The sequence below is a fragment of the Canis lupus genome, chromosome 18 (assembly GCF_003254725.2).
Source record: "Canis lupus dingo isolate Sandy chromosome 18, ASM325472v2, whole genome shotgun sequence".
Classification (NCBI taxonomy): domain Eukaryota; kingdom Metazoa; phylum Chordata; class Mammalia; order Carnivora; family Canidae; genus Canis; species Canis lupus.
Genome location: NC_064260.1, coordinates 6866311 through 6887515, shown reverse-complemented (window position 1 = coordinate 6887515; position 21205 = coordinate 6866311). Strand labels below are relative to the sequence as shown.

The window sequence follows — 21205 nt, the reverse complement described above, 5'->3', positions numbered from 1 at the left end:
ACATCTTTCACACGCGTGTTGGCCATCTGCATGTCTTCTTTGGAGAAATGTCTGTTCAGATCCTGTGCCCATTTTTAAATCAGGTTGTTTGCGTTTTTATTGTTGAGTTACATGAGTTCTTCTTATATTTTGGATATTAACTCCTTACTGTGTATATATGACATTTGTCTTAATGATTTTTTTTAAATCTAATTCGAAAGCCAAAGGAAACGGAAGCAAACATAAACAAATTGGGCAATATCAAATTACAATTCTTCTGCACACAGAGGAACTATCAACAAAATGAAAAGGCAACCTACTGAACGGAGAAGATATTTGCAAACTTAAATTGGGTAGGACTTAAAATCTGTGTTTTGGTTCCTTTGCATTCTGATCAGCATGCACCGTTCTCCCTATGGGGAATACCTGCCCCACTCTCACCCTGCATTTGTGCTTCTCCTGGGAACTCTCACCTTGGCAGGAGGGTAGGCGAGCCTCCACGGAGTACCTTGGATTCATTTATTTTTCACGCAAGTTTGTGTTCTCTTTTCCAGGGCAGATGCCATAGCTTATACTCTTGTTCATTATCCAGGGTTTGACACATGCATTTGTTGACCAAATGAATAAATAAATGAAGATTGTCTGGGAAATGCACCTTTAGCGGTTGAAAGACACTCTGAAATGTGGCTCTAGCTTTCTGCGAGTAATAAAGCAAGAGTAAAATGCTGGCCTCTGCTGCGGGTCACAATTGAGGTTCTGACAGGGAGCGCGTTGTTACAAATGAGGAGAAGACTTGTCCTCTGCAAAGAACAAAGCTAATGTAATGGAAATGCTTGCACTTAAGATTCATTAGCATGTACCTGTGGCTCTTGCTTCCTCAAAGCTAATGTTTCATTCGAACAGCCTTTCAGAAACCCAGATTACTTCATTTTCTCATTTTCCTTTTAATACTGTCTCTTGGGGCTTTGAGAAAAAGCGTGATGAGCAGTTTGAATGGCAACCCAGGCATTTCCTTGTGATGACACTGTCTCTGTTGCTGCCACCCAGTGAAGGGAGGGCTGTGTCTGCTGCTCCTATATCCCATGGCTCCTCCTACAGCTGTCAACCCCTGGAAGGATACAGAACTTTAATCCTCCCACCTACAAGGTAAAAGGAAAAATTAGAGATGTTATCTGAATAACTAATTCAAGCCTCAAATGGAAAAAAAAAAAAAAGATTTTTTTTTCTAAAATATCCATATCATTGAGACTTCTGAGTTCTATTTGTCTGGGTAGGCAGCTTCTCTTTTAATTAATTGAAATAGCAGTGAGTGTTCTTGAATATATTACCGTATCATTGAGACCTACAACTTCCAGGCATCAGCTTAAGAGTGAAAAATGTCTTAGCCAGATGATAATCTAGTTTGCCTTCTGGTGGTTGCTACTGAGGGTCAAATTAAATTGTGTTCTCATTGACTGTAATCTAAACCTATAGCATACTATTAAGCAAAAGTTCCCTGTGGCTGGAATTCTTGGGAGAAGCATTGGGGCTCATAATTTTACTGCGTCAGATGCATCTTTTGTGTGTCATCGGGAAGCTCAGGTGATGCTCCCAGGTATCCAAACAAGAGATGGATTAGGAGAAAGCCATTCTATTTCTTTAAGTCTGGAAAACTGAAAATACTGTCTGTTGGTAGCTTTTGTCCATGAGTCAAAGGTTCCAAGCAGCCTCCATTGATTATCCCTTCTCCTTAGTTCTGAAAAATTAAAAAGATTCATTAGTATGGCAAATGTTGGAAAGGATAGTCTATGAAAGATATCTAAGAATCTCAGCAGTGTGTCGTGTTTGAAAAAGTAATGGCTAATATTTCTTTTCTCTTAATGTTCTCTTAAAACCAAGCAAGACTTTGGCTGAGGTGGTCTCCATACGGGAGAAGCCAAGTAGGGAGCCTAGATATCTGAATAACCACAGCCTGAATGTGAGCTCCCCATCCAGTTTAGCCATAATCTTAGTGAGGACTAATGCCAACAGAGCTAAATAACAAATCTTATATTTTTTTTTGTTTTCAAAATAGAAATCTTCCTTCCTTTTGCCATTTCCATAAATAATTGATAATAAAGTAATAGGGCACTTCAAGGTCACTTGATTTGCTGTGTTGACCATGAGGATACCTTGATGCTGTGGGAACCTTCAAGGGACTTTCACAGATTTAGACACTTTGTCCATGTAGTTGTGGTTCACTTCAAAAGCAATATTTTTGTCTCTGCTCCTGTATTCTTTCTCTCTTCTATAGATGTCAGAAGCTGGGTAGAGATGCTTATGGGTTGATTTTTCTCCTTGTCATTCCAACTCTCATAGTCATTGTATCTTACATCACTTAAGACAGGCCTAATCCTCTTTTAATGGCACCACTTTTTAATTACTTCCTTCTTTTTCCAACCGATGTCTCTCGATTTAAGCCATCTCTGCTGGCCCTCACGTTATACTGTGAGTGCTGAGATGGCACAACCTGGTGTGGCTGAGGGAATGGGTGACAGCTAGCCCTGGACTTGAGTAGCCAGGACTAGAAATATCATCACAGGAGGGGCACAATGATGGGAGGGAAGGCACTTGGGAAGGAACGTATTACCTGTGACTCCCTCTGGGATATGAACTGGCCACGTCACTTCTCAAGGGATACAAAGACAAGAATGACACAGAAGGGAGAGAGAGAGAGACCAGATGCTATTTGCCTCTTCATCACTGCTCTAAGTTGTCTTCCAAAAAAATGGTCTCAAGTCTTAACACTGAATTTATCTGCTTGATAACAAAAGGAAGTGCTGCTGCGGCAACTTCAGGTCCCCTGTGTACCGGTAATAGGCCATCTGGTTCGCGTTCCTCAAGATTGGCCCTTCTGTTAGAGCTGCAGTCCAGGATGGTGCTCCCCCTGTCCTGACAGGTGGTCTGAAAGAGCAGTGTGGATGAACCCTTATCCTCCTGAGGATTCTTTGGTTCTTCCCTAGCTGTGCATATCTAGCCCCTTGGCCAGTAGTTCTTCTAGTGCTTTGGTAGAAACTTCTGCTGCATTGTTGGTGAAGGAAGGTGTTCAGCAGCACAGTTTCATGAAAGCACAAGGTAGGTGAGGCCACCACTGACTCTTTCCCTGGCTTTAACAGGGCTCAGTGTCCCCAAAAGAAACCCCTCTATCCTTAACTTGGCACACTTGGCCTTAAAACTGGTCTTGGGGCACCTGGGTGGCTCAGCGGTTAAGCGTCTGCCTTTGGCTCAGGTCATGATCCCAGTCCCACATCAGGCCCCCCACAGGGAGCCTGCTTCTCCCTCTGCCTGTGTCTCTGCTTCTCTCTCTGTGTCTCTCATGAATAAACGAATAAAATCTTTAAACTGCTCCTGCCCCACATACCCTCTGCTTCAGGCACCCTGGTCTTCCAGTCCCCTGGACACATGTGGACAGTCTTTATAACTCTTGTCTTGCCTTTGCATATGTTCCTTCTGCCTTAAAAAAAGAAAAAAAATGTTCTTTCTCCGATTCTCCCTAAGTCTTGTTTCCTTCCCTATCTGACAAAATGAGTAATTATCTTCCTATCTTGTGAATCCCTCTAAACTTGTTTGTGTTTCACCCTAGGTTGAAATAATTAGTTTCTGTATTTTCTCACCACCAGATAATATCCAGCATAGGCCTCACCTCCAGCACGGTACAGGTCATGTTGTACATGCTCACGTGTGTTTGACTTATGTGTTAGTGAGCTCTACTACATCACTGGTGACATTACTTTGCTATATAACAGTGAAGACTAGCCTTTGTACTGTATTCTATGGCAAAGTAAGATTATAAATACAGTATGTTCCAGAAAGTCAGTCCAATTCAGTTTGTGTTGATGTGTCGTCCAAGCTTTGAAAATGAAAGATGCAAAAGTCCTGAAATTTACTTCTCTTGATCAGTTCTGAGGAGCAAAGTATCCTGGGGCACATGTTATTAAATGACGCAGTGTCCCCAGTGGTAGAATCAGGCACAGTTACCACTTGCCCTAGAATGCGCTAAGTGTGGTGTAGGGCACTGCCCTGCTCCTGGTTGAATGCAATGGCCACGAGATCCCAACAGAAACAGGCCACACTCGGTGCCGTATGTGGTCTCTGTGACTGTGCCTTTGGATTGTTCCTCCATTTACCCCTCATCCACCCCCCTCAAGGACACAGGCCATACCTTGTTCCTTTACCTGTCATCCTCCCACAGTGGATCTTAGCCCCTGGGTTGCAGATGGCCCTGTGGTTTTAGTCTTAAGGGATTGTCTGATGAAGCTTCTCCCTGAGGTGTCCTTGGTTTTCAGGATTGCTGTAGTAGAGGCTTCTCCAGACACAGAGGAATCCTCTCCCCTTGCTTTCCTCTCACTGCTATAGGGTGATGTTTCTAAGGTGAATAGATTGTATCATTTCCTAGAGCAAAAAATCTCCTGTTCCCGCCCACCCCACCCCATCCTCTAAAGGGGAAGATCCTATGTCTTGGTGTGTCCTGGGACCCCCTCGTCTCCCATTTCTCGCTGCTCCCCCTGGCACTCTCTGGCAGGCAGCTAGGAGGAGCTCTGCTGAAAACACTGGCGCGCCACGCTTGTTTGTAAAGCTCTGCCTTTATACACAGGTTCCTTCTGCTTAGCTGGGACTTCCCTCTGCCTCTGACCAGTTGGTGACCTTCCTACTCCTCCTTCCAAATACACTATTACTGTTCTCCCATCTGGGAAGGCATCTCCAGCATCCCTCTCCCTCCCGTGAGGACCCTGCCTACCACTCTTGTCATGGTCCTTGTCATTGTGTCAGAGTTGACTGCTTAAATGTTTGCCTCTTGCACAAAACCCTTCGAGGGTAGGAGCACTGTTTAATTCACGTCTCTCTGCATACTTGATACTTGGCACCGTGTCTAGTACACACTAATGACTCAACATTTGCTCATTGAATGGGCTAAAGGAAGAAAACAAAAAGACAGTTTACTTAAAAATCTCACCAACTTTGCTAGGTCCAACCTGCCAGGGGATGGAAAAATTTAAGAGAGCATCTATACAGCACCCTGAACCTCCATGACAAATACTAAGGTATTTGAACATTAACCTCACTGTGTATGCAAACATAGCACCTCATTTGCAATCCTGCTCAAATGTCCTTCTTAGAACCCTGTTCGTTGTCGGGCCACATTGCCTATTAGCAAATCTAAACAGGTTTCTGAATAGAGGAGGAGAACACACGGTGCCTTACATCCTCTGCAAGCCTGAGGCTGCCTCCTCAGAGAGGCAGTGGGGTCCAAGCCGTGGGGCTTGGGTTCTGGGTTCCATTCGTGGCTCTGCTACTCACATGCTGTGCCCAGGGCAGGCCACTGCCCTTCGACAGCAGCAGGAGGGAATGAACATGACTTCCCACCGGTCGCTCTGGGAGTCTGTGTGACTCGGTTTTAGAGGTCAGGTTCTGAAGACTAGACTGTCGTTAGGCAGGTGGTGGTGCCTGGGTATGGAAGAGACAGTCACCCCACTTGGTACAGCAGCTCTGGGGAGCTCCAGGAGTGGAGCTGTGGTGATCAGGGCTGTTGCTCATGGCTGCCCAGCTCTGTAGCCAGATTGCTCCCCTGCACGCCCACCAGGTGGCTCCGGGGTGGCCAGCAGGATCTCTGGGGCCTGGCTGCCATGACCTGCTGGACCATCACTGTGGTTCTGGGAAATAGAAGCATATCCTTTACTTCAGTGGGTGTGAACACATAAAGAAGGGACCTTCCCAACTTGCATCGAGATGGAACCCTCCTGCGGGAGAAAAGGACATGTCTGAGATTGAAAAGGGAAAGTCATCTGTGCATTCCTATTCATTCTCTGTCCCTGTCTGTGAGTCCATCTGTCTGCCTCTCTGTCTCTCTGTCTCTCTCTCTCACACACACACAATACACATGCGCACACACATGCACACACACACACACACACACACAGAGGAATACCACTTTCAATGACTTTTTTTTTCATATAGAGCAGAAGGAGATGCTGCTAGAGATCAGGAATTTCCCTTAAATAACATAGGAAGATCCCCCGCCTCCTATCTTTCTTGCTCTCCTCACCTACATCCCCCACTGATTATTCTGGCTGTAGTAACTGCCCAGACTCTGACAGCTTCATTCTTGAACATCTCCAAGCATAAACCTCCCAAGTGGCTCAGGGTTGCACAAAAAAATTCCGTATTTGACCAAAGTGGTAAAAGTTGCATATCCTGCAAAGCATGGCCAGGCCTCCTGGTCACCTCTCCTAAGCATAAGGAGCGAGAATGACATTGGAGCAACAAGGAGCAAAGATTTTCTTCTGCTGCCATCACTGGGGGCTCCAGAGAGAAGTGGGGTGGAGGCTGTTCCACTCACTTAAACCTATTGTTGGACTTTTTTCGTTAGTGGTAAGGCCTTTTGTGTTCCTAAAATAATTCATTTGACTGTCTCTTTAACAAGTCCCTTGTCTGTCAAATCATGACGACTTCCTATGTGGATATTCCCTGACTTGGTTTGATTTGCTTATTAACATTTCCTCCACCTAATGTTCCCTTCCAGCCGGCAATGTGTGGGATTCTATTTCTTTTTCAAAAAAAAGGAGCCCACACAATTTAGTTTATATAATTCTGTGATATTCTTCTGTACAATGGCCAGCACAAAACACAGCCTTTTCAACACATGGCTTTGAGGCTAAAAACACTGTCTCAGAGACAGGTGTGATAGGAACTGAAGAGTTGGCTAGAGATGGTAACATTGCAGTCTCCTCCCACTTTCCTCCTCCAAAGTGCTTGGCCATCTGGCAAGTCACGGCCACCTCTGTCCCGTGACCTCACTCACCCACAGCTGTTCCCAAGCAGACGTACAAAGGTACAGGCAGGACTCAGATCTCAGGATGTGAGACCCAGAAGGGGAGGCAGGGGTGGGATCTCATCTCATCCACACCTCTCCCTTTTTACCAGTATCATTCAGGAACTGGTAATGGGGGATTCTGGGCAACAAGCCTGTGCTTTAGGCAAATTAGGCACTGAGAAGGTTCCTCAACTCAAGCAGCAGAGCGTGATGTCATGGCTCCGGGATACAGAGGCAGATGCTCCCCTTCCTGAGCCATTCACTCACTCACTCACTCACTCACTCACTCACTCACTCATTCATTCATCCAACAAAACATCTATTGAGCACCCATGACATTCTTACCAGGTACTGCTTTAGCTGGAAATGCAGGCCCAGACGGGCTGGTCAAGGCCCATATTCTCTTGGCACTTGCTTCTCAGTCGAGGGGCACTGATACGAAATAAGACCCTCGTAGATGGAACAGGTCATTTAGGCTCCAGTTTATCTGCATCAAGGCCAGAGAGAGATGTGAGGTTGAGAACAGGCATGGAATTGAGAGCAGGAGGTCTAGGGCATAAGGGGTCGAATAAGCCAAGGGGGCTTTTGAATGTGGTCAACACAGCCATACAACACAGCCCCAGAGAGACGCTTTATAGTATAACCTTGCCTTTTGTCAAAAACTTGGGCAAGAATCTGCCACTGTTTATGATTTTTCTAAGTGCTTTTTTAAAGGTAATGTTCACCATATCATGTGGTATTCTCTAGATAAAGTGTAAAATGAAGTGTTTTATTAAGAACTTGGAGGGAGAAGAAAATTCTATATTCTGATCATGAGAACTATGCTTTCCTTGTATTCCTGGCTTTCAAGAAGATCAGAGGAGTATCTGAATCAATTTCTGCAAGCATATCTGCCCATGTTATAATTTGGAGACAGTGCTTAAGAGGCCACTCTTAAAATCACATAGAATAGGCTCAAATCCCCATTTCTTGGAGGACCTCAGGAATGTTTATGAACCACCATCCTGAGCTGGGTTTTCACCAAGGAAGTAGTGATCGTGATGGGTTTTTAATGTGATAATGCACCAAGTTCCCTGCATAGACTAAACGCTCAGAATCATCATCCTTTTTCGTATTGCTACTTCCTATTTTGTCTGGTCTCTATTTCCTTATTTCCTTGTACATTTCTTTTGTTGTAAATTTTCTCAGATCCGTTGTAGAAAGAGACAAGTTACGTGTAATTTTTTTTTTATTTCATTACCTCTCTGATGGCATAACCAGAGATGAGTGTAGGATAAAAAAGCTTAAGGCATCCACTTGCTCAAAATAAAATCTGTTCCTGAACTCAAAAACTATTATGCTCTTCTTTCAGCTAAATAATGCTAGTTAGTATAACCTTGTCTCATATACTTTAATGAGATTTCCTTCAGGGCCTGTGTTATCCACTCACTGTTTTTGATTTCTTAGGGTGGAGGCAATTTTTAAGGGTCATTTTCTCTATTATAGATATGGCTTTTGTCCACTTGCTCTTCATTTCTGAGATGGTACTCACTCACAGCTTTATGTATTCCAAAACAGAAAAGCCATTAATGACTTTGTCAGTTAGAAATTGAGGCGGCAGAATCTTTTGTTTCCCTGTGTGTCCGGAAAAAAATAAAATCCAAAATAACATGTCCCTTCCCTAGAAGTGACGATTTCTTTCTTTTAAGATTCCATCTCCTTACAGGTTTCACGTTTGCCAGTATACTCTAATGCATAAGAATAACTTAAAGCACTAAACGTGCAAGACCTGTTCCAAGATTTTTTAAAACTCCAAGAACATATCACTTAATTAAAACCATTTTAACAATTTGAGTGATTTCAGTTGGAAAGCAAAATAGGTAAACAAAACATCATTGTTGGATCTTCAGCTGCAAGTAGGAAACAAGCCAGCAAGCAAATCCTCCTCCCTATGAAGTAGGTCACAATGTGATCAGATTGTCTTCAGTGGCTCACTCATTGGATTCGCTTTTTCGGGGGTCAGTTACAATCCGTGCTTACCGTAGTCTACAAGTAGACACCCTTGATTACAAACAATTGGAAAATCCCAGTGTCACTGAAGCTGTTACTAATATTCTCTTGGTTTCTTATATGTGTCTATTACCCATCACCCAGGTAAGGGAAAATAAAAGACCCTCAAATGACTTAGTGGGACGGAGAAGAAACTGGAAGCAATTTAGTGATACTGTTGACTTCCTCCTCCTAGATAATGGGAGAGCCACTCCTGCTCTTTGCGGGGAGGAAGGAGAAGGCAGGTCCCTGTCTCGTGAGATTTGCCTTTAGAGCTTAGGAAGAATTTTGAGGTTGTACAACAATGGAATCACTGTCTTGGAAGAGAGCGGTCTTTTATCCAGGGCTATTTAGAAGCAGGACAGATCCTCCTCTATCTCTCGCAGTTCAGATGTGAACGGAGAATGATTAAATTGTTTCTTCCAGCCGGATGAGTCTATAGTGTGAGCTTGGAACCCTTGTGAATGGCCCGGGAAAGTGTAGCCACAAAGGAATCGCACGTTGGGGATCAGCTATCCACCTGCTGTGTTCAAGAGGCAGCTGTTGTGAGTCTTTAACAATAACACCTGTTTAGGGACACGATGGCATATAGTTTTAGGTGAGCCTTTGTACATAAATTTTATCTCTTTTTCTCTATGCACTATCTACTGACTTATATCTTTCCATCTTTTATCTGTTTTGAATAGCGAACTTAAACCCCTTCTGCAAAAAGGAGGGACCTCATTGAATAAAATAAATCATATTAATTAAAGCTTCAGGGGCCTTTTTTGATGCCAGGAGTCATGCCAGTTCCAGGAGCAGGAAGTGCTGGCTTTGAGTCTTCACTGCAAAGGGACGTGTGTGAATTGATCAACTAGCCATAATACAGTCAGCATCTCTGCAGGGGACGGGGATTCCTGTGGGATCACAGAGCTGAGGCCCACATTTTGGGGAATGGGAAAAGGATGCAAGGGGAGGTTATAGCAGAGTTGGTGCTGGGGCATAATCTTGAAGCAGACATACAATCCCTGCAAGTACAAATGGAGAGGGTGTGGACAAAGACACAGTGTCTTTGGTGGGGAGAGTGGGGAGTGCAGCCTTCAAGGAACAGCTTTGAGGCCGCTTTACTGATTCCGGGCAAATGCCATTATTGCAACCCAGTAAATTACTGACAGACGTTTTCCTTGACTAATGGTTCCTTCTATGCCACATAGACAGTAGCACTGGTGTAATTTGACAGTTTCAGGAAAGTTGCCTGGTTTCCAGGGAATTCTAATAAAAATACCACAGCAGAAGTGTCCTCAACAAAAGAAAAGCACTCTATAATTTTTTCTGAGGGACCAGCTGATAGTATATCAATCAAATTCCCTCAAGCCTCAACATTAATGCAAAAATATCCTATTCAAGCACAAACTTGACAGATAAAGGGAGCCTTCCTCTCCAAGAAATTGGTATATAGGGTGCCTTTACAAATACATTGGACTGTTTAATGCTTGGAATTTCAGTTTTGAAAAACAACTTGCAGGACCGTGACTAGAAATGATTTGTGGGTTTGTTGCAGAAGGAATTAAGTATGAGGGCCCTGGGATGATGTGAGGGGACCCTTGGCCAGTGTGTGAGCCCGGCCAACTGCCCAGGACCTATGTTTCATTGAGGCATTCTTAATAAAGCAATACCGGTAGTATATTAGCAGTAGATTTTTATTTATTGAGTATTTTCTATGCTTAGGGCTTAATTTGCATTGTCTCATTAAGTGATGACAGCAACTCATTTACAAACGAGGAAACTGAGGACCAGGAAGATTAAGTAAAATGTCCAGGGATGCACAGGTTGGAATTTGGTAGGTTCTGCACTAGCTTTGGTTTAACCTGCAATCATAAGCTTGACTATTTAATTCCCAGTTGTTTTTAATCTCCATAATAGTCCACATCAAGCATGTGTAAACTGCAGAAATGTTATGCTCTAGCAGCAGCCTTTCTTTTCTGGAGATGTTCCAAGGGTCTCTGGACAAAGTCCCCCTGGAGGATGGTCAGGTTACGGATGTCCCCTGTGAGCTGCTCAGAAGAGCCAGGGTGCCTGTGAGGTGCACGGGCGGCTCGTGTTCCCTGGGCTCTGCCTATCGTCCAGGTGACACCGTGGTCTGTCCATGTTCATACTGTCACACGACAAGCATTTAAAAAAAAAATAAAAGACCATATGGTACCAATAGTGCGATGAGATGCTTTCTGGAGTCTGGCTTTTCTGGCTATAGTAATGCCATGGTTACCGCCAGGGAGACCTGAGGAATTCCTAACAAGAGACTCAAATAATGAACCAACAGGCCTGCCACATGGCCATTAAGGCCTGAGATGGAGAATGCCAACACTGTGCTTCATCAGGTTAATGGACTTTTTACAAGTGCCCCGGTCTTGGAAGATGGAAAAAGTGCAGGCCTCAATGCCTGCTAAACAGACTTATGTAATCCAAAGAGCAGAGTGCCGCTGAGGCCTGGGCCTCATGACAGTAAACAGAAAGTCTATAACTTGCAGTTGATTGATGTGTGCAATAAGTAGCTGGCCCTGGGATCTAAACTGTATGACTCAACACATTTTCAGGCCTTAATCTTCTCTTCGGTTGTTTTTTTGTTTTGTTTTTGTTTAAAGACAGAGAGTTCGAGCAGGAGTGAGGAGAGGGTACAGGGAGAGGGAGAGAGAGAATCTTAAGGAGACTCCATGTACAGCACGGAGCCCGATGCAGGGCTCCATCTCACTACCCTGAGATCATGACCTGAGTCAAAATCAAGGTTCTGGTGCTTAACCAACTGAGCCACCGAGGCACCCCCTTAATCTTCTCCTTGAGAACAAAAGTGTTCCTATTTGTAGAATGGCATGTACTTTTATAGCCAGGTATCTCAAAATTATATATTTAAATTCCAATTTTTATATATTTGATGAAGTCAGAATCACACTTCCTTGTTTCAAAAAAGAATCCCTTGTGCAAGTTTGATATGATGTTCCCCCCGCTCCCGACCCATGTTTTAAAAGCCATCTGTATCCAAAACAATCCAGCTATTGCTGTGCATTGGCTCAGCTCATAGTAAGTGCTCAATGTCGCAAACAAAAAACATGCATTTTTTTTTCATCAGATACAATGGTTTCTACAATAACATTGGGCTCCGAGCCATAGTTCTCTGAGACTGGACTTTGTTGAAAATTATGGTGTTCAAAGATTAGTAAGGGATTGGAACAGGTCCTTAATGGGAATCTCAGATGGCTGGAGATTTCTGGAGGGTGGAGAGTGGTAATGGAGGTCTAGCAGCCTCAGCCACCTGTAATTCTGGGCTGTATGTCTGGGGTCTTGAATGCTGCAAGGATCTCTAAAATGTTCAGTGATCATAATCATAATCATAATCTACCCTAAAAAAAGATAAAGTTGGATCCAATTGAATTGCTGCTAGATTTCTCAAGAGATGGCAGCTCGTTTGGGGCAGTCACACCACCAGAGCCATTGAGCCCTTCTAAGACCCATGGGCTAGAGGGAGAAGGCGAAACAGACTCCAGCAGAGCGTGGAAATGCACGGCCCCTTGGGGAGCTGGCATTTTTATGCTTGTCTTCCCTGTGTGAACCCTGAGGAAGATGCTCTGTGTCCTCTTTCAAATCTCCCTTGGAGGGCTGCTCGCTCACAGCTCCTTTCTTCTCCCAGCACATCCTTCTTTCCCTGTGAAGACTGCGATTACCTAGCTGGTATCTTCCACCCCCGCTAATTGTCTGTTTGCCCCCACAGAATCTGTACCAGAACAGGTTTTTAGGCCTGGCCGCCATGGCGTCTCCATCTAGAAACTCCCAGAATCGACGCCGGTGCAAGGAGCCACTCCGTCACAGCTACAACCCCGGCCAGTTCCACAGCATGGCCATTCGGAACGGCCCCCACGGCACCGTCACCATCCCCCGCTCCACCAGTGACACCGACCTGGTCACCTCAGACAGCCGCTCCACACTCATGGTCAGCAGCTCCTACTACTCCATAGGGCACTCACAGGACCTGGTGATCCACTGGGACATCAAGGAGGAGGTGGACGCTGGAGACTGGATCGGCATGTATCTCATCGGTGAGTGTTCACTTTTACATATGCTTTCATATTTCAACAAACTCTATACTTTAAGGTGCACGATTTGCAATCACATGTGTTACACACCAAATTCTAACACCGCAGACCAAGCACCGAGGCTTCTCCTGCTATCTCCATTCAGTGGAAGAAAATCCTAAGATAGAAAGGCCAGATGTGGTTGACCACGAATGTCATTACCATTTGCAAGTATAGAAGCCCTTCTGCTTATGAATAATAAATATCCAAAGCTTGTTCTCAAGTCCATATGTTCAGAAGACCAAAGCAACACCATACACACAACCGATATATGCCCGTATCCGTGGAGGGACTTTCACTCTGTTGCCAACAGAATCATACGCCTCTTCTTACCTGCTCATTCAACATTCTTACTACCTTGTATTCAAAAGACGTAACTGGATTCAACGTACGGTGAGAGCAAGCACACCACAGGCTGAGGAAGAGAGTGATGGCTGAGAGGAAAAAGCACAGGCCCTTGTCCTGCAGAAAACAGAACTCATGAATTTGAAATCACCCGAGAAATGGATTCGATCTATTGTACGTGATAGAGTCGGGTGTGGTGGAAATTGGTGCATTTATGCTGGTTAATCAGCAAGCGAAGGTGTGGTGGCTGAGGAGTCTCTAGAGTCAGGCATCCAGTCCGAGGGAGGCCAAGCCTTCTGCCTTCAGTCTGTGCGAGGAGCAATTCACACATTCAGACATACGATGCCTGAGTTAACATCATGGAATATCACAGAAACCAATGGATTGTTAGGAGTATTTTACAATCTGAACCATTTTTCTGATAAAATAAAGAGGATCTTATCTGACTAGCTGTCAGAGAAATCTTTTTAGCTCTCTGGTTTTGCAGTCAGTTTGCCTGGGATATTTACAATATACACATTATTGCAAAGATGAAGAAATGCAAGTTTTGAAATTGGTACACATATCGTGGTTACTGGCTAAATTGGACTTAGGTAAAATTTAATTTGCTGAAAAAAAATAGTTCTTGAATAAAATTGTTTGGATACCATCGATTTAAAACAGAGCTTGCAAAATAAGAGCCCACCAACATCTTTTGGGTCCATATTGTTTTGAATTTGATTGGTTATCAACATTGAAGAATGTAGAGATTTCATATCGAAATCAAATTTCTAGCTTCTTTCACAAAGCCCTCCACTTGGCAGACTGAGCCTGCAATTCCACTCGGCTTAAGTCTGCTAAAGTTAAGCATTAACTGCCTCGTGTATGGTCTGTACCCTTCAGTTTTGCCACAGTCGCTCTGCCACCATCACTACTTTTGTTATGAATGTCACTTGTTTAGCACCTTAGGCCATTAGATTTTTGGCCCCAGATCTAGTGTTGAAGCAACTCTTTAAAGCTGAAGCTTCCTGCAGTGGTGAGTTCTGATGCCACCCATTCCCAGGTCAGGGATCCATTGGAGGAGGAGCATGTATTGGGGGAAAGGTGGGACACCCAAGAACATTCATCCAAAGTGAAGGAATGGACAGGTCTGAAGCTCAGCTCTAGATCTGGGTGGCGGTGGAAGTTGGGGTCATTGGCACCCCGAGAGTTGATGAGGTCACTGTGGACTGTGTAGGAAACAGTGCCAGAAAGCCTCCATCAGAGAGGGGACAGAGGAGGCCGTCAGAGAGGAGGCGGAGGAGGGATGGAGACTTCAGACCAAACTGGGAGACCACGTCACAAAAGTCAAGAGAAGGTGGTGGAGGAAGGAAGGAGTGGTCAGCACCATCGGATGTCGTGAAACTCTGGGAATGAATCATATCTGGTGTTAACATGACATTTTGACTAAGACAAAAGTAAACACAGTTCATCATCTTAGAATCTTAACTTGACAGTTTGTTCTTCTCATAGTAGCTGCACATATATAACTGTGAAGCTATTTAATGCAAAACGCCAACACTTTCAGCAACATAGCATTTCAGAAATAATTTCCAAATCCAAAATTATCTGCGAGTCTTAAGAGTTCATAATTTGTAGGTCCTTCGTAATGTATCTGTCAGATTTGCGGTGCCTTGCCAAAGATCGAATCACTGATGTAGGCCTCAAATTATAGAGGTGATGATTTAATTTAAGCTGTCGTTTCACCACGGAAGTAATGCCAGTGCAGTGGCTCCCAAGCCCACACAGCTGCCTGGCCCGTTGTCACACCCCATGCTGCCCATGGGAACATCTCAGCACATCCTGGTGCAGTGTCAGCTAGGGACCATTCCCCATCAGTAGACAACGAAAATGCCCACGTGAGGCCAGGTTTGCGATGCTTTCATTCTGACCTATGAGGCTCCTCAGGCAAACATGACTTTTCTTCTGCCGTAGAGAGAATGAGGCATCTGGATAGGCACCTGGATGTGGAGAGAGGTGTGTGGCATCTCATTGACCCAAGCGCTGTCCTTAGCTAGGAACCCAGTAAGGGGGCAGTGACAGTAGCATCATTGCTATTATTATCAGTGAAATCCCATTTGGCTGCCCTCCCTTAGGGAGTGGTTCATGTGCTCGATGCAGAGTAATGAAGGAGTCTCCCTCCTAGTGACACCAAAGGGGGAAGATCACGTGGTTTCAGTGACACCTTGACCTCGTTAGATCATACCTTGCCACTGGCCACATGTGTGCCCCCAGCCAGGTACTGTTGTCAGAGCTCCAGATTTCCCATCTCCAAAATAGAAGGGAAAACATGACTTTCTTCTCAGGATCATTGAGCAGAATTGATGAGCCACTGCACATTTACTGCCTGTTGATCAATACTTCACGTCTTGATCTACCCGGTTAGGGAGCTCTATTTTCTGGATGTGTGATAGCAAATTACCTTAACTCCCAGAATTTGTTCAGCCTCGCCTTCACCCTTAGGTGGGTTCTCCATCATTTTAGTTGTACATCATAGAAAGGCTTCTTACCAAACTGGCAGGAACCTGGAAAGAGATTTTAAAGGTCAGTAAACGGGAAGAAGGTTATCATTTGGTCAAAAACAAGTACATACAGGCATATTTGCTAGAAATCAGCATTTCCAGGAAATAGTTCTGCAGTTATTCATTTGGTAATGCCTACTTGACTTTGGCAAGTAAAATCTAATTATTTATGGATTCTTCACTTAGGGTGAAAGATTCAGCAATGCCCATGGCTTATTCACATGAAGGGAACAGTATTGTATAAGTGGGTTAGGAGACATAAGTTGAAGGATACAATTAATATCTCTAGTCATCAGAATGCTTAGTTAATGAAAATGTATCCATTCAAGTATTTTTCACCTCTTCATCTCACATTCCATGTTAAAATAATATTTAAATTTTATATTTATTTTTAAAATTTTTTAATTTAAATTCAGTCTGCCAGCACATAGTATAACACCCAGTGCTCATCCCATCAAGTGCCCTCCTCAATGCCCATCACCCAGTTACCCCATCCCCCCACCCACCTCCCCTTCTGCATCCCTTTGTTTCCCAAAGTTAGGAATCTCTCAGGGTTTGTCTCCCTCTCTATTTTTTCCCTCCTTACTCAGTTCCCTTCCTTTCCCCTATAATCCTTTTCACTATTTCCTATATTCCCTATATGAGTGAAACCATATGATGATTGTCCTTCCCCAGTTGACTTACTTCACTCAGCATAATACCCTCCAGTTCCATCCACATCAAAGCAAAGGGTGGGTATACATCCTTTCTAATGGCTGAGTCAGATCCCATTGTATATATAGACCACATCTATCCATCATCTGTTGAAGGACATTGCGGCTCCTTCCACAGTTTGGCTATTGTGGACATTGCTGCTATAAACATCGGGGTGCAGGTGTCCCAGCATTTCACTATATCAGCATCTTTGGGGTAAATCCCCAGCAGTGCAACTGCTGGGTCGTAGGGCAGGTCTATTTTTAACCCTTTGAGGAACCTCCACACAGTTCTCCAGAGTGGCTGCACCAGTTCACATTCCCACCAACAGTGCAGGAGGGTTCCCCTTTCTCCGCATCCTCTCCAACATTTGTGGTTTCTGCCTTGTTAATTTTCCCCATTCTCACTGGGGTGAGGTGGCATCTCATTGTGGTTTTGATTTGTATTTCCCTGATGGCAAGTTGATGCAGAGCATTTTCTCATATGCATGTTGGCCATGTCTGTGTCTTCCTCTGTGAGATTTCTCTTCATGTCTTTTGCCCATTTCATGATTGGATTGTTTGTTTCTTTGCTGTTGAGTTTAATAAGTTCTTTATAGATCTTGGAAACTAGCCCTTTATCTGATACGTCATTTGCAAATATCTTCTCCCATTCTGTAGGTTGTCTTGTAGTTTTGTTGACTGTTTCTTTTGCTGTGCAGAAGCTTTTTAATCTTGATTAAGTCCCAATAGTTCATTTTTGCTTCTGTTTCCCTTGCCTTCGTGGATGTATCTTGCAAGAAGTTGCTGTGGCCAAGTTCAAAAAGGGTGTTGCCTGTGTTCTTTTCTAGGATTTTGATGGAATCTTGTCTCACATTTAGATCTTTCATCCATATTGAGTTTATCTTCGTGTCTGGTGTAAGAGAATGGTCTAGTTTCATTCTTCTGCACGTGGCTATCCCATTTTCCCAGCACTATTAATTGAAGAGACTGTCCTTTTTCCAATGGATAGTCTTTCCTGTTTTGTGGAATATTAGTTGACCATAGAGTTGAGGGCCTATTTCTGGGTTATCTATTCTGTTCCATTGATCTATGTGTCTGTTTTTGTGCCAGTACCACATTCTCTTGATGATCACAGCTTTGTAACACAGCTTGAAATCCAGCATTGTGATGCCCCCAGCTCTGGTTTTCTTTTTCAATATTCTCCTTGCTATTCAGGGTCTTTTCTGATTCCACAAAAATCTTAAGATGATTTGTCCTAACTCTGTGAGGAAAGTCCATGGTATTTTGATAGGGATTGCATTGAGCATGTAAATTGCCCTGGGTAGCATTGACATTTCCACAATATTAATTCTTCCAATCCATGAACATGGAATGTTTTCCCATCTCTTTATGTCTTCCTCAATTTCTTTCAGAAGTGTTCTGTAGTTTTTAGGGTACAGATCCTTTACCTCTTTGGTTAGGTTTATTCCTAGGTATCTTATGGTTTTGGGTGCAGTTTTAAATGGGATTGATCCTTCATTTCTCTTTAGTCTCATTGTTAGTGTATAGAAATGCCACTGGTTTCTGGGCATTGAGTTTGTATCCTGCCACACTGCCGAATTGCTGTATGAGTTCTGGCGATCTTGGGGTGGAGACTGGGTTTTCTACATACAGTATCATGTCATCTGCGAAGAGGGAGAGTTTGAATTCTTTGCCAATTTGAATGCCTTTTATTTCTTTTTGTTGTCTGATTGCTGAGGCTAGGACTTCTAGTACTATGTTGAATAGCAGTGGTGAGAGTAGACATCCCTGTCGTGTTCCTAGTCTTAGAGGAAAGGCTCAGTTTTTCCCCATTGAGAATGATTTTTGCTGGGGGCTTTTCATAAATGGTTTTTATGATATTGAAGAATGTTCCCTCTATCCCTACACTCTGAAGAGTTTTAATCAGGAAGTCAAATGCTCTGTCTGCATCTATTGAGAGGATCATATAGTTTTTGTTTTTTCTCTTGTTGATTTGATCTCTTACTTTGTTTTACAAATGTTGAACCACCCTTGCATCCCAGGGATAAATCCCACTTGGTCATGGTGAATAATCCTCTTAATCTACTGTTGGATCCTATTGGCTAGTATCTTGGTAAGAATTTTTGCACCTATGTTCATCAGGGATATTGGTCTATAATTCTTCTTTTTGGTGAGGTCTTTGACTGATTTGGGGATCAAGGTAATGTTGACCTCATAGAATGAGTTTGGAAGTATTCCCTCCTTCCCTATCCTTTGAAACAGCTTTAGTAGGATAGGTATTATTTCTTCTTTAAATGTTTGGTAGAATTCCACTGGGAAGCCATCTGGCCCTGGACTTTTGTGTCTTTGGAGGTTTTTGATGACTGCTTCAATTTCCTCACTGGTTATTGGCCTGTTCAGGTTTTCTATTTCCTCCTGTTCCAGTTTTGATAATTTGTAGGTTTCCAAAAATACACACATTTCTTCTAGATTGCCTAATTTTGGGGATATAGTTGCTCATAATACATTTTTTAAATCACTTATATTTCCTTGATATTGGTTGTGATCTCTCCTCTTTAGTTCATGGTTTTATTAATTTGAGTCTTCTCTCTCTCTCTCTCTCTCTCTCTCTCTCTCTCTTTAAATAAGGCTGGCTAGGAGTTTATCTATCTTATTAGTTCTTTCAAAGAACCAGTTCCTGGTTTTGCTGATCCGTGTACAGTTCCTCTGGTCTCTATTTCATTGAGTTCTGCTCTAATCTTTATAATCTCTCTTCTTCTGCTTGGTTTAGGCTTTATTTGCTGTTCTTTCTCCAATTCCTTTAGGTGAGAGGTTAGCTTGTATATTTGTTTTTTTCCAATTTTTTGAGGGAGGCTTCTATTGCAATGTATTTCCCTCTTAGGGCTGCTTTTGCTGTACCCCAAAGATTTTTGAATGGTTGTATTTTCATTTTCATTGGTTTCCATGAATCTTTCTAATTCTTTCTAATTTACTGGTTGACCCAGTCATCTTTTAGCAGGATGCCCTTTAACCTCCATGTGTTTGAGTTTCTTCCAAATTTCTTTTTGTGATTGAGTTCTGGTTTCAAAGCATTGTGGTCTGAAAATATGCAGGGGACAATCCCAATCTTTTGGTATTGGTTGAGACCTGATTTGTGACCCAGTATGTGATCTATTCTGGAGAAAGTTCCATGTGCATTTGAGAAGAATGTGTATTCAGTTGCATTAGGATGTAATGTTCGTTATATATCTGTGAAATCTATTTGGTCCCATGTTATCATTCAAAGCCCTTGTTTCTTTGGTGATGTTCTGCTTAGAAGATCTATCTTTTGCTGAGAGTGCCATGTTGAAGTCTCCTACTATTAATGTATTATCTATATATCTCTTTACTTTATTAATTGATGGATATACTTGGCAGCTCCCACATTCAGGGCATAAATATTCATGATTGTTAGGTCTTCTTGTTGGATAGACCCTTTAAGTATGATATAGTGTCCCTCTTCATCTCTTATGACAGTCTTTGGGATAAACTCTAATTTATCTGATAAGAGGATTGCTACCTCAGCTTTCTTTTGAGGACCATTTGAATGGCAAATGATTCTCCACCCCTTCAGTCTGGAGGTGTCCTTAGGTCTAAAATTAGTCTCTTGTAGACAGCATATAAATGGGTCTTGCTTTTTTATCCAGTCCAAAACCCTGCGTCTTTTGATGGGATCGTTTAGCCCATTCATGTTTAGAGTAACTATTGAGAGATACGAATTTAGTGTCGTCATATTACCTATACAGTCCCTGTTTTTGTGGATTGTTTCTATGGGCTTCCTCTTTCTTTTATGGAGTCCCCCTTAATATTTCTTGCAGAGCTGGTTTCATGGTGACATACTCTTTCAGTTTCTGTCTATCTTGGAAGCTCTTTATCTCTCCTTCTATTCTGAATGAGAGCCTTGCTGGATAAACTATTCTTGACTGCATGTTCTTCTCATTTAGGACCCTGTATATATCATACCAGCCCTTTCTGGCCTGCCAGGTCTCTGTGGTGAGGTCTGCTGTTAATCTGGTATTTCTCCCTGTATAATTTAAGGATCTATTACCTCAAACTTCTTTAAGAATGTTCTCTTTAAAAAAAAAAAAAAAAAAAAAAAAAAAAAAAAAAAAAAAAGAATGTTCTCTTTATCCTTGAAATTTGCAAGTTTCACTATAAATGTTGAGGTGTTGAATGGTTCTTGTTGATTTGGGCGGGAGGTCTTCTCTATCTCTTGGATCTGGATGCCTGTTTCCTTCCCCAGATTTGGGAAGTTCTCAGCTATGATTTGTTCAAATATACTTTGTGGTCCTCTCTCATCTCTTCTGGAATCCCAATAAGACAAATATTCTTCCTTCTCAAGCTATCATTTATTTCCCTAAGCCTTTCCTCATGCATTCTTAATTGTTTTTCTCTTTTTTCCTCAGCTTCCTTCCTTTCCATCAACTTATCTTCTTAACTCACTCTCTCTCCTACCTCATTAACCCTAGAAGTTAGAGTATCAAGTTTAGACTTCATCTCATTTAAAATATTTTTTAATTTTGGCCTTATTAGGTCTTAAGTTTTCAGTAAGAGAATCTCTAGAGTCCTTTATGCTTTTTACCAGAGGCACCAATAATTTTATAATTGTACTTCTGAATTGTATCTCTGACACGATATTTAAATCCATGTCCAGCAATTCTGTGGCATGGAGTATTATTTCTGGTTCTT

At 42.9% G+C, this 21205-nt stretch overlaps 1 protein-coding gene across 5 annotated transcripts in view; it reads left to right on the top strand.

The window, feature by feature from the left end:
* HECW1 (HECT, C2 and WW domain containing E3 ubiquitin protein ligase 1) overlaps positions 1-21205 on the top strand; it is a 448536-nt gene that overhangs the window by 185660 nt on the left and 241671 nt on the right. For 4 of the 5 annotated variants that reach the window (XM_049096371.1, XM_025449281.3, XM_049096372.1 and 1 more), the window contains exon 3: positions 12579-12903. In XM_049096371.1, the coding sequence (XP_048952328.1) occupies positions 12579-12903 (325 nt within the window). Of the gene's footprint in view, positions 1-9227; positions 9435-12578; positions 12904-21205 lie in introns of those variants that run through there. The other variant, XM_049096374.1, reaches the window with a different exon arrangement.